General features: G+C 40.9%; 1 protein-coding gene and 1 pseudogene across 1 annotated transcript; one reads left to right on the forward strand and one right to left on the reverse strand.

Annotated features, from left to right (window-relative positions):
• Nucleotides 1-939: 939 nt before the first annotated feature.
• LOC144631113 (S-methylmethionine--homocysteine S-methyltransferase BHMT2-like) lies at nucleotides 940-12,802 on the forward strand. Its single transcript, XM_078489495.1, has 10 exons — nucleotides 940-1,185; nucleotides 2,370-2,394; nucleotides 5,573-5,711; nucleotides 6,923-7,014; nucleotides 7,415-7,609; nucleotides 8,212-8,359; nucleotides 9,739-9,921; nucleotides 10,208-10,338; nucleotides 11,854-11,951; nucleotides 12,643-12,802. Exons 1-10 carry the CDS (start codon nucleotides 1,064-1,066, stop codon nucleotides 12,728-12,730), a joined length of 1,221 nt encoding a protein of 406 aa, XP_078345621.1. The 5' UTR covers nucleotides 940-1,063; the 3' UTR covers nucleotides 12,731-12,802.
• Nucleotides 3,881-4,600, reverse strand: LOC144631133 (late histone H2B.L4 pseudogene; annotated as a pseudogene).
• Nucleotides 12,803-13,290: the final 488 nt, after the last annotated feature.

Raw genomic sequence — 13,290 nt, forward strand, 5'->3', positions numbered from 1 at the left:
AGTACGCCCCTGGCAGACTCGTTTCCAGTCGCTCCCGAAGCGGTTTCGACTAGAACGCATTCAGCTTTCCCCTCAATTATTATAAAGCCCCGGAACCCTCGCCTCATTCCGCTCCAGTCTTTTATCCAAAAAATATACGAGGGGGGGGGGGGGGGGGGTGAAAACAATATGAAATAATATTATTGGAGTGTATTTTATCGCCTTAAGGAGCAAATGAGTAGGGACTGGGAACGAGTTTGTGCCCCTGGTTACAGCTTGCCAAAAGGATCAGTTGGAAAATTCAATTTCTTTGTACCCCGCCCACAGTTGACTCGATCCGAAAGATACTTCTCTACCTCTGTTATACGCACTCCTTCATAGTATAGGGTCTCTTCCCTGTCCCTTTTGTATCCCCTAAAAGAGGCTTCACTTTTCTTGTTTCTCGTTCCAGAGGGATTTTTTTTGAAGCCGCCATCTGATAGCGGCTTCAAAGACGAAAATACGGTGGGGGGGAGGGGAGGGGGGGAGAGAAAACGAAATAGGGAAAAAACTGGCGAGGAGGAAAGAAAACAATAGCGAAGCGCGCAAGTGACGTCATGACTCCGACGAACAAACCGGAATTGCGAACGATTATCTTAAAACACTTTGTTTCTCCCTCAAACACTATTTTAAAATGAGAACTTCGCCCAGATTCGGCGTCTCCAATGAGTCTGCGCAAATCATTTCCGGCTCCGGTACATAACGCCATTCACTTGTGAAATTTATAACAGCGAACCAACAGGAAAATCACTGGTATTTAGGACCATCTAAATATTTTGTTATAAGATTTTCTTGCCAAGTTACAGTTCTTTTCAAACGGAATTTTTCGTTTTATAAATGTGCAAAATATTTCGTGACAGTTGATCAGCGGTATCTGCCTTTCCGTCACGCAACAATCAATATGGTAATTTGTATGGCTTTTGTGTGCTCGCTTTCGTTTGCTTCAGTTCTCGTCTCAAGAGCCCGTCTCAAGAGGCAGTTCTGATTCACCACTCGAACGTAAAAGATTACGTTCCAGTCTTCCAAAAATTAGCAGCCCTCTAAAATGATTACAACATGGCATCAACTCGCTCCTTTTCTACGTCGAACTGCCGCCGTCTGCAATCCAAGAAATGTTTTTCCAGCCGCTAACTGCGTGTTGAGGAGCCGGCTGAACTCAAATCAGAGGTAATTGACAATTATGAGCCATAAATTTCTCTATGTGCCGTGTACGATCTTTAATGAGCTCCGAGCAGAGATGCTCAAGTATCAAGTCGAGATATTAGTTCCGGCTTGCGAATAATCCATACGATTTTCCTTTTTTTTTCAGAGTTTACACGAGTAGCTAGCGACTGCGTAACATTTGTTTACGAAATGAACCATTTAAAATCAGTAGTCACACAACAGAATTTACGATTTTTGCGATCAGTATTAGGTAAATGTTGTAAGCGATCGAGGTTCAGTAGACCAGTTCCGAAATAGATCAGGTGGGAACTCAACAATTTCTGAAAAAAATCCAATTGGTATTTGTAGAGGTGCGAGTTGCTGCACGGGTGTTTCCCGAGACTTACACATTTTTACATGTATAATTTGAAGAAAAAAAACAGCCGCTTTTAAGCTTTTCTGTATATTTATTTCATAAATACAAGGCTTCATGATGGAATACAGAAACCAGAAATATTTCAGGGAAAAATTGGGCGTGTATTTTGGAAGAAAACAGCCAAAGTGGTTGCGTGACATTTCATCGATTGGCCAATCTTGGCTCTACCAGCGGAATAATCATAAAACAAAAGAAATGACTCCTCCAAGCAACATATTGTGGTCTCTTTGTTTCTTCAACAAAGCCTTAAAGCTAAATTTGAATTTGTAATCGAGGGAGGGGACTCTTTGGCCCCGAAATTTTTGTTTCGAGCTGGAACCTGGAACCTGGAATCTGAAATTTTGGAGCTGAAACGCCGAATTTCGTCACACTTTTCTGTTAGTCAGCAAAGCACGCGGACTAATTCTCGTCTTCCCGGGTGTAGGGACACGGACCATTATTTTTTCTAGCGGTGGGGGTGGGGGGACGATCTTTCTGGGCAATAGATATTTCCTACATCTTCAGCCTTCAGGTGGTGCAACACTTTTTTTCGGCTTGCTTAATTTTTTCCTCCTGGCTCCCCTTGCACGATTTTCTTCAGCCGCCAGGAGCCATGGGCTCCGCGGCCGCTTTCTGTGCAGGATTTTTTTTTGAAAATTGCCCCCACCCCTTTAAAAAAGTAATGGTCCGTCCCTTCCGCGACCCTTATTACAAAATGAAAATGATATTTTAACATTTTCAATATTTTCTTCTGAAAGTGAAACTATAACCAATTTACTTTCTTTCTGTACAGTGCCTCGTTTACGACTGAGAGGAAGGTAAGATTGCTTGCTTGGTTCAGACTAAACTAGAAGCGATTACATTTACGCGCGCATATGTCGTCTTTCTTTTCTCTGGCAATATATTTTTTTTTGGAGGGCGAGGTTAGTCAATTTTCTGGGCAAGATATTCTTCAGGTTGTACAAGATTTTTATTTTTTCCCCTCGTGGCTCCTCTTGCACGATTTTTTCAGCCGTTTTTTGTAAGGAAATTTTTTTTGGGAAATTGCATTTGATAGTTGCAAAGTTGACTGCTTACTGCCTCGCGTACCTCAAGAAAATTGAAGCTTTTGTGATATCTCGTAGCACATTCTCTAAACTATGTGCAACAGATTTGATTGCGTGACCAACCACACCCCACGTGACCAGAATTTTCAAAGAAATTGAGGGCCTCTTCATATGATCCCGGTTGACCGGGCTGGCCCAGTTACCGAGATCTCGGCTCACTCCTATTTTCTTTGTAAGATTTTTGATGTGTTCATATGAGAAGGCGGGCCAGCCCGTTTACCGATATCTCGGTTTCTGCAAACGAGATATCGGCAACCGGGAAGAAAATTTCCCCATATGAACACTCCAGCCCGGCCGCCGGGACGCAACTTTTTTTGAAAAAATAGCTTCCCTTTCGTAACTGGGCGGTCAAAATGGCATAATTTTGCCTTGTATCTATTTCCACTTTAGAAATATGCGAATTAGCTCTATAAGTAAAGTTACAAGGGTCGATAAAGCTACGATAGTCGCAAAAGATACAACTTTATGGGCCTCTTCACATGAGCCCGGTTTACGGGCTGTCTCAGTTACCAGGACAGATTTTGACCTCTGTTCATATGGAAAATTTTAGCCCGGTTGACGGGGATAAAATTCAAGAAACGAAGGCAAAATGGCGACACATAAAGTTGCATCTTTCGCGACTATCGTAGCTTTATTGACCCTTGTAACTTTATTAATAAAGCTAATTCGCATATTTCTGAAGTGGAAATAGATACAAGGCAAAATTAAACCATTTGGACCACCCAGTTACGAAAGGGAAGCTATTTTCTCAAAAAAAGTTGCGTCCCGGCGACCGGGCTGGAGCGTTCATATGGGAAAATATTCTTCCCGGTTGTCGAGATCTCGGTTGCAGAAACCGAGATATCGGTAACCGGGCTGGCCCACCTTTTCATATGAACACATCCAAAATTTTACAAGAAAATAGGAGTGAACCAAGATCTCGGTAACTGGGCCAGCCCGGTCAACCGGGATCATATGAAGAGGCCCTATGTGTCGCAATTTTGGTTTCGTTTCTTGAATGTTATCCCCATCAACCGGGCTAAAATTTTCCATATGAACAGACGTCAAGCTCTGTCCTGGTAACCGAGACAGCCCGTTTACCGGGCTCATGTGAAGAGGCCCTTAGAAGTCTGAATAATACTTATTTTTCTCGAGGGATAATTAGTATTGATCACATGAATAAACTGAACAGTAGAATGGTTTAACTAATAGCGGGTGGAACTTCAAACTATCGTCACAGCTTTTTTTTTGACACCTCTATCTGCTTGATAAATGATCACAAATTGATCAGAGACTTTTAGACAAGTGGTGGCTCCTAAAAGAGCCGTTGTTTATTGGCGGGAAAACCGCCTCACTTCATGTTGCTGGTGTACTTGGACACAGCCTTGGTTCCTTCACTGATAGCGTGTTTGGCGAGTTCACCGGGGAGAAGCAGCCTGACGGCGGTCTGAATCTCACGGGAACCGATCGTCATTCTCTTCGCGTACTTTGCCAGGCGCGAGGCTTCGTTCGCAATACGCTCAAAGATGTCGTTGACGAACGAATTCATGATGCCCATGGCTTTGCTAGAAATACCAGAGTCGGGATGAACTTGCTTCAATACTTTGTAAATAAAGTATCCATAACTTCTTTGCTTCCTCTTTACCTTTCTTTTCGTCTTAACGCCAACAGCACTAGTACTCGGCTTCGCCTTGCTAGCTTTCTTCTCGCCTTTTTTCCCGGCTACTTTTGGCGCCATAATTCGACCTTGTAGTTTACAGGAGCCTAACTTGTTTCCTCAATCAACCGAAAGAAAGAATTTATAAATTATAATTTTGTTACACTTCTTTGTAATTTATAGCATAATCTGGAGCATATCAAATTTCACAAGGATCGAAATTTTCGCTTTCCGATTGGTTATATACTTTCGATCACGCATTCCTAAAGGTCACAGGTCAGCGCCTAAGTTTTGATTGGCGGATTTCGATCCCTTTCCACTGTAAAGAATTTCAGGTGTTTGCACGTTTGAACGACGAATCAAACGATGAAATAAGAGTTTGTACAATTCTCGACAAAAATTTATTCAAATAAGGGAAAATAATACTTGCAGACACCGAGAATGCTCATTTCCTACACTGAACACGAGTGCAGTGGGGGAAAAAATGCCACTTTTTGGCAAAATCTTGTTGAAGTTGAAGCAGTCGAATTGTTTCAGAAGGCAGTCAGATATTCGCCTTTGCCATCACTGGTATTTCTTCCCCTACTGTTGCTGGTGTATCACGACAATGAAAACAAAAGAACCGGCATTATTTCGTTCAAAAAATTGAACAAGGAAATTGAAGACATTTTCCATACCCTGTTTGACAGCCGCTGTCTGGTCCGTCACGCAACGCCTCTCCGCTGTTGCGTGACAGCCCAAATCAGTTGCAGGGCGGCCCAGAGAAGGTTTCTGTGTTTTGACCCTCATTTTCCAGTTCTGGTAACTCTCTTGTGACGGAGCGAAGGTCAAACTGGACTGGCGCTTTTCGGGGTGCAAAATTCTTAGGGATGTACCATGATGTAGGGGGGGGGGGGGGCGGGGGCCGGGGGGGAGGAGAATTTTTTTTCTGCATTGGTAATTGCAAGTATTATATTACTATTACAACTTTCTGCAAGATGTTTGTAATTTTTTGTACAATCCATGTTTCCAGGTGGGGCTTGCTTGAATTTTTTTTCCGTGCTTACTTGTCATAGTGCACCAGTTTTTTCTCCTAATTTTCTTCTACCAGAATTTGTTAGTAATTGCCGAATCCCCCAGCCCCCTAAAAAAATGCTTCGTTTCTTATTGAAACTAGAGAACGTTTTTTTTGTTTATTTCATTTCATCCAAGTCACACATTCCACTTGTCATTTTAAAACCGCTTTTCTTCGTATGTCATTTCCTTTTTTCATAGAACGGTTCTGTTCTAGACCGTTTGAATGCCGGTGACGTACTTGTTGGTGATGGAGGGATGACCTTCTGTTTGGAGAAGCGTGGATATGTAAAAGCAGGACCTTATAGCCCTGAGTGTACAGTGGAAAGTCCGGAGGCTGGTAAGAATTAGCTCAATTGGTATTTGCTCCATACGGCGGTTTCATTGCTAGCTCTGATTGGTTCACTGTGATGTTTAGGCGCGTTGCGATTGGTCAGCTAGATGCGACGAGGCTGGTGATGATGATGGTCTGGGACCGAGTAGCGATGCTCTCACAACTTGCAAAGCGATCAATTCACAGATTTAATTCAACAGGCAATCTTTTCCCGCGAAATGGAAGCTGCTATGTCGTGGAATCACTTATTATAAAGGAGTTCAATTCTCTTAACTAAAAATCTAAAAGCAGCTGTTTAAATCCGAAAATTTCGTCATCGTCGTGTAGTTTTAAGAACGCAGAATTTTGTGATACCGTGCTACTTTTCAGTGCTGAAATGCAAATGTTTGTACCACGATTTTCAACTGGCCCACATGGGGATTGTTAATGAAGTAAAACGAAGAAAGACCAAGTCAACAAACAACTTCGAAACAATAGAGCAAGAACAATAGCTCCGACTAGCGCGGGAATATTCATCGCCACGTTTTCATTACCATTCCCGTGATGGTTTTATTTCATAACAAACACCACATATTGACACCAAGAACCTTTCCGGAGAAATTTTCACTGCTTTAAAGACAAAACTTAGAAAGTCTTTTTTATTACTACATATATAAAAAAATCGAACTCTCTCACTGGTCCCATGTTGTTATTGTTTTGGCAAGTTCACAAAGAAAGGAGCTGCTCATGCGCCTTAGAGACATCTGCTGACTACCGCCCCGATGATTGCTTTGCAAGTTGTGAGAGCATCGCTCAGATTTCATATAAGAGAATGTATGGGAAGTTGCTTCCCCCCCCCCCCCCCCCGTGCCCTCTTATTCATGCTCAGTTAAAATAAGATATGGAATATTATTGCTCAGCGGTCTAATAAGCCAAGCTGGAACGGCTTGGCTTGGGGTCACAGTGTTGCATGACCCACGCGAATTTTTTGTCAGGGTGGGTGGGTGGGCCGATCCTTCCTTCACTGCTCCGCTGGCTAAAACTAAGTACGAAAGGAGTGTTGTTGTGCACCAACTTATTATTTATAGCGTTTCTACGCCCTCGTGTAGACGGTACCTCGTGGGATGTGACATTTTCACGTGTTTTATTTTCGCAAATCATTACGAGTATTATGAATAGAATTTAGAAAACCGCTTGTTGTTTTGGCTCATTGCTTAGACTGTAATTTTTCATTTCAGTCCGCCAGGTTCATCGAGAATTTCTTCGAGCAGGAGCAGACATCATTCAAGCTTTTACGTTTTCCATGGATGATAACGTTATTGACGAGCAGGTATTTGAAGATGAATTTTTTCAACAATGACACGAGCATGGGACAATAAGTCTATTTACAAAACCATTCTTGAATCTATCTGAGTTTATTTCTTCTTTATTTCTTATTTTGAGTTTATTTCTGGGTATGACAGACTGTCACGTACCAACTCGCCCAGGGTGAACGATAAGTAAAATACGAGGTTGACTGTAGTATAGCCTGCGTGGCCGGCGTTCATAGCGTCATTGCAGGCCTCCCTCTTCCTCCTTCTCCTTCTTCCTTTGAACGCCGGCCACGCAGGCTAACTGTAGTTCTCTCTTTAAATCCGTTGTAGCTTCAAGGTTGAGAATTGTCGAATAAAAAAACGCTTGTTCCGCTAACAGCTCCTAATGGCTTCATTTTCTGTTCCTCTCGTTGACAGAACGAAGAAATTAACCAGGCCGCGTGCGACTTGGCTAAGGGCGTGGCTCAAGAGGGAGGGGTGTACTCTGCAGGCTCTATCTGCCAAACAGCAAAACTTTACACGCAGGGAGTTGGAAAGGAACAAATACAGAAACGGTTCGAGCAACAGATCGAGATATTTCTCAGGAATGATTTGGATTTACTGATTGCTGAGGTAAGCTAAGGACAATTTTATAAAAAAAGAACCTTTATACGTTTGAATCACTTTTATATCATTTGTTTTCTCTCGTTTTCGCCCCTTTACCATATTTCCCTTTGAAGCATGTGGGTATAAAGGTCACATTTTGTCATTAAAGAGATTATTTACGTTCTTCTTCAACGGCAAACGGCAAAATCTCAGCTTACCGTTGATTTTGTGAATGTTTCTTCAATAAATCCTTAGTGAAAAGCATTTAAAACATTTGAACGTCACAAACGCGAAACTTTTTCACCTTGGAACGGCAGCTGCAGGATTTAAGCCTTTTGCAGGAAAACGCACAAACGCAAAGCCTAATCACTCTGTTGCATTATGGAGGGATATTTAGTAAAAAACTTGTGCACTGTACTTGCAAATAAGGCTTGTGTTTTTTTCCATTAAAAAACTCTCTAGATAATTAAAAAACGCCAACTCTAGTGAAATTGTATCTTTCTCTGCAAAAGCGGGGTACAGATAATTTTTATGTTTTAAGTAGTCGAATAAATCGAACGGGGGTCCACCTCTGCTTATACAATGAGTAGTATTGCTGTATTTACTCACCCCCCCCCCCCTCCCCTTAGTTCTTTGAGTACGGAGAGGAAGCTGAATGGGTGGTGGAGGTGATGAAGAGCACAGGGAAACCAACTGCTATTACGATGAGTATTGGTCCTGCTGGGGACAGTAACAACGTGCCGACAGGAGAATGTGCTTTGAAACTGGCGAGGGCAGGTAATTTTATCTTTCTATTGCTTTCCCGTCAACCCACCAGCGCGTATTGCTTTATCTGCTGTCTACCGCCTGACTGCTTTATAGATGTTGATTGCTCGATTTGAAACGAACCCATTAAAACGCTGTGTAAAAGATGTCAAACAACAGGGCCGTACCTAGGATTGTTTGTCTGTGGGGGCAAACTCCGCTAATCAAACACTATGTTAGAAATTTAGTTTTCCTGGCAGGGGCAACTGCCCCCCCCCCCCCCCCCCCCCGCTAGGTACGGATCTGAATATTAATTAAAAGAGAACACTACCAAGTGGAGATTACAATTGTTAGAGCAGTTTTCAATTGAGTGACGTGAAACCAAAACCAAAGTTATCACTCTTAGCCAATCACAAAGAACACAGACAACCCAGTGAACTAATCAAAACTCGAAGCAAATACATGTAGCCGGCACGAAGCGCGGGAAAACGTGCGCGAGCGAGTCACGATTGGTTTTGGTTTTACTCCTGATTGGCTGAGAAAGTGGCGCGAGATTTTTTAGCCAATCACTAAACGTAGTTATGCAAAACCAAAGCAAACGCAATTAACTTTCGACACTCAAGTGAAAACCGCTCTATGCACCAATCACTGCAACTATTACCTCCTATTGTTTACGTAGCATTGCAATGCGCATCCTTAAGGTCATTGCCCCGAAATGGAACTGAACATAGATTTTTAACCAACTTTTGCCTCTAGTTGATTACCTTAAGAAGACATAAATTTTGAAATAAAAAAATAGGGTCACATTCGTGTAGAAGCAGGAAGACCTTGTACATACCATTTAATTCCTTAAAAATTCCCGTGTAAGTACTAGCACAGTACACGTCTCCAGTGATAGTTTCTTTTTCAAACAAAGAAATTGATCTGTTTTCATTTGACAGAAAGAATTTGATCGCTTCACTCAAATTATAAGAAAAAAAGATAGGTCACCCGCATAGAAAAAAGCAGCTACTTTGTTTATGTGCGCGCGTTAACAATCTCGCCCCCAGAGGCCCGCGATCCTTCTGGTCTGCGCCAGTTTCCCGGTAGGTACGTTATGTATATCAAGTAAGTAGAGTATATGGTAAATCAAGCTGGCACGGTTGGTTAAATAATATATTGGGGACATAATAGTTCCCCATACATAACGTACCTACCAGTTTCCCGACCGCTGGTCAAGGGCAACGCAAAATTTCAAACCCCCAAAAATCCTTCGATCATCCCCGTCATTGACAAGTCGGAGTACCCCCCTGGGTTCGGGTTATGGGTTTTGGGTCATCCACGTCACTTGAAATTCCGAGTACCCCCTTAGGGTCACGGATCAAAACAGCTGCTTGTTCCACTAACTAAATATTCTTTTCTTTCCTCGTCAGGTGCTGACATCATTGGAGTGAACTGCAAGTTTGATCCTGCCACTTCAATGGAAGCTCTTCGCTTAATGAAAGAAGCAATGGACAAAGAAGGACATCACCCTCATCTGATGCTACAGCCTGTCGGTTACCACACACCAGACGCTGGAAGGACTGGGTTCCAGAGTTTGCCTGAGTTACCTTTTGGTAATATTTCGCTTCATTCTGTGTTAGCTGTCTGTAACAGGTCGTAACGCGCGCTCTGATTGGCCAGTTGGGTTGGTATTATAACTTGCGTTCTGATTGATCGTCTGAGTATTTCAATTATCTGTAGTCTCACTGGACATATCTGAGATTTGCCTCGAAACATTCGGGCAGCATCAAAGAAACATTCGGGAAGCTTCCAAGAAAACTTTCATTTTGTTTGCTGCTTCTCAATTCCTTGTTCCAATTCACTCACACGATACGCTTATTTTTATTCTTTTTCTTGTAGCTTTGGAGCCTCGTACACTTACTCGATGGGACGTTCATAAGTACGCTCGGCGGGCCTATGACATGGGAGTGAGGTATATCGGAGGCTGCTGTGGCTTTGAACCATACCACATCCGGGCTATTGCAGAGGAGGTATGAGAATACCTTATTATAGGAAATTAACGCTTGTGTTAATTAAGGTATTTGAAATTAACGCGACTTAAATTAACGCGAATTGAAGAAAAATTACTTCCCAATAAAGGAAATTAACGCGAAAGAGGGGGTAAAATTTCAAAATGAAGGAAATTAACGCGACGTACACAACTGGTACAAGTTTATTTCAACACTTGCAGACGAAAAATCTTAAACGCAAACAATGTTCGTGGTACTTTTCCCACTTTGAGCGTTCTTCGCAGTATCAATGATAGTGGCAGATAAAACAATGCTTTTTCCTTGGAGTCAAGAACTTCTGGACTGCAACGAGAAATTGGGGCCAAAATAATGGAAATTAACGTCATGGAAATTAACGCTCCACTAAATTAACGGTGCGGAAATTAACGTTAACTAAAATTAACGCGACTTAAATTAACGCGAATGTTTAAAATTCGCGTTAATTTCATGACGCAGGTCTACCAAGTCTGTACCAAAGACGTCTACAAAACATTGCCATTCTAATGTATAAAGTAAAACACGGACTTGTGCCCACTTATATAACAGAAATATTTAATACAGCCCCGAAACGATATAATCTGAGGAACGCTGATTTTAATATTCCACGTTTTCGCACAGTACATTATGGAAAACATTCTTTACGATATTTCGGGCCTTATCTATGGAGCAAACTAGACCACAGTGATAGAGAAAAACATAATGTCACGAGTTTTAAAAACAGTATTGGGAGAAAAGACCTCACCCGTCTTATACAAACTGAGTGTAAATGTGACATATGCAGCTAGCCGATATACATTTTTAAATTTTTAATTTTTAACTCTTAACTGCAATTTTTATCTTTCACCTACTTTTATGATAAAATTTTATATTCTATTGTAATTTATTTATTTATTAATCTATGTAGTACGATTCTTCAGTTTTTCTTCTTCTTAGAATTTAAGTGTAAATATTTTAACTTTAAATAGCTTAGATATATAATAATGTAAATAGTGTCCACAATTAGTTTTTTTAAGCTAAATACTTCAGACACTTTAATAAAGTATTTCATTCATTCACTACACTCAATTGAAAACTGCTCTATCAGGAAATAAATTGGTTTTACGGCTGATGTTAGGAGTGTCAGCATTTCGTGAGTAGAGTATTGGAACCTGGCGAATCTTTCAATGTTAGCATTCTCCATTTGTTCAAAGAATTTCGTTGTTGAAAAAGGGCTCTACTAATTTTGTCTTGAAAGAGAAGCGGTTAAAATAATTATCTTTAATCTTGTCGTGTCTGCCAGTTAAGATTCTCTTAGTAAGTAGCTAGTGGGAAATTGAAGATATCGGTACGCTTTACAAAAGAAATACTCAGTATACTATAATGTATTATTATCTAATGTATTCTAATTTATCTAATCTATTTGTCATCAGCTTGTCCTGGGGCGTGGTTTTCTTCCTGCAGCAAGTCAAAAACATGAACTGTATAAATTATAATGTATTCAAATTTATTTGTCTTTAGCTTGCACCGGAGCGTGGTTTTCTTCCAGAAGCAAGTAAAAAACACGAACCCTGGGGAGAATCGTTAAAACATCACGCAAAGGACTGGATGAGACGCAGGTAAGGAGTCTTAAATGACAGAGAAGACATTTTTTTATTTTGTCAACATTCAACTTGTTGAGTTTCTATAGAGAGAAAAGAGAGATTTTTCCAAGCAATTTTCCAATGTTATGTCACTGTGCGTTTGCTTTGCATTTTGCTCTTCGCACCTGCTCTAACCAATAGAAGACATGGTATTATAGCTTTGCGTTAAGCCACGTTTCGCGCTTGGTAACGGATACAAACATGCTACTGACTACCTGGTTTTGTTTAATATTTGGCCTGTAAGCCACGTACAGAAATATTTCCTGCCGCTGGGGGATCCACGAGTTTGTTGAGCCAATGATACACGGTTCAAAATTTGTTGAGCAGCAAATGTTTCGACTGCTTTTCAACACATGTTGAACTGTGTATCATGTGATGTTGAATGTTAAAATATGCCATTCAACATGTTAAACGTTGTTGAACGGAATGTTAAACCGTGTATCATTGGCTTTAAAGGGAGGATTTAAGTGCAAACGACAAAAATGTGACATCCGTATAAAGGCGGCGGCCATGCTGGTAATTGAATTCACTTTTTATCTCAAAGGCTGATTGATTGTGTTGACTAAAATTGCAACTCTCTTGTCCTCCAATATGGTTTATCGTCAAAACTTTATGTTAAAGTTCAATGACGGAAACTAATAAAGGGTTAATGTATTTTTGTACGCAGGGCAAATCGAGCTTACTGGGAGAACCTGGAGCCTGCTTCTGGTCGTCCTTATTCCTCCGCGTTTAGCAAGTTTGACGGACCTGCTTGATGACGTCACACAGCATAGAAATGTTACAATAAGCATTCATTGACCAAGAGTCATTAAAATTACTTATCAGGATATATGTTATATAGTATCCATAAGGACTTCATATGTTGCAATATATAGCTTTTTAAATATAGCTTTTTTATATATTTTCGTTCAAAAAGAGCTATGGTTTCCACTGACTCTTTTTTAATTTCTTGTCCTAACGCATTGAATTGAACTAGTCGTTAACTTCAGCAATCTTTTATTCATCAGTCATAAAAGTACATTTGCGTGAACTCATTCTTCGTGTATGCGTCTTGGTGATATTTTTAACCGGAAAATAACGACTACACAAAGTATTTCATAGCAGGAGGCGCAGTGGCCTAATGGTTAGTGCGTTCGACACCGGATTGAGTATTATACTTCTTGGCGTCACACACAAAAACTGGCCATGTTGCCCCAAAAAACGACCTTAGTAAGCATACTCATAATTGAATAAAGAAAGATGGAGACATCTTTCTTATACCTATAATTATTCCGGAAATCATTTAAACGCACTGGAATTAATTTTATTCTCCAGT

The sequence above is a fragment of the Oculina patagonica genome, chromosome 11 (assembly GCF_052425735.1).
Source record: "Oculina patagonica isolate OP01 chromosome 11, crgOcupat, whole genome shotgun sequence".
Taxonomy (NCBI): domain Eukaryota; kingdom Metazoa; phylum Cnidaria; class Anthozoa; order Scleractinia; family Oculinidae; genus Oculina; species Oculina patagonica.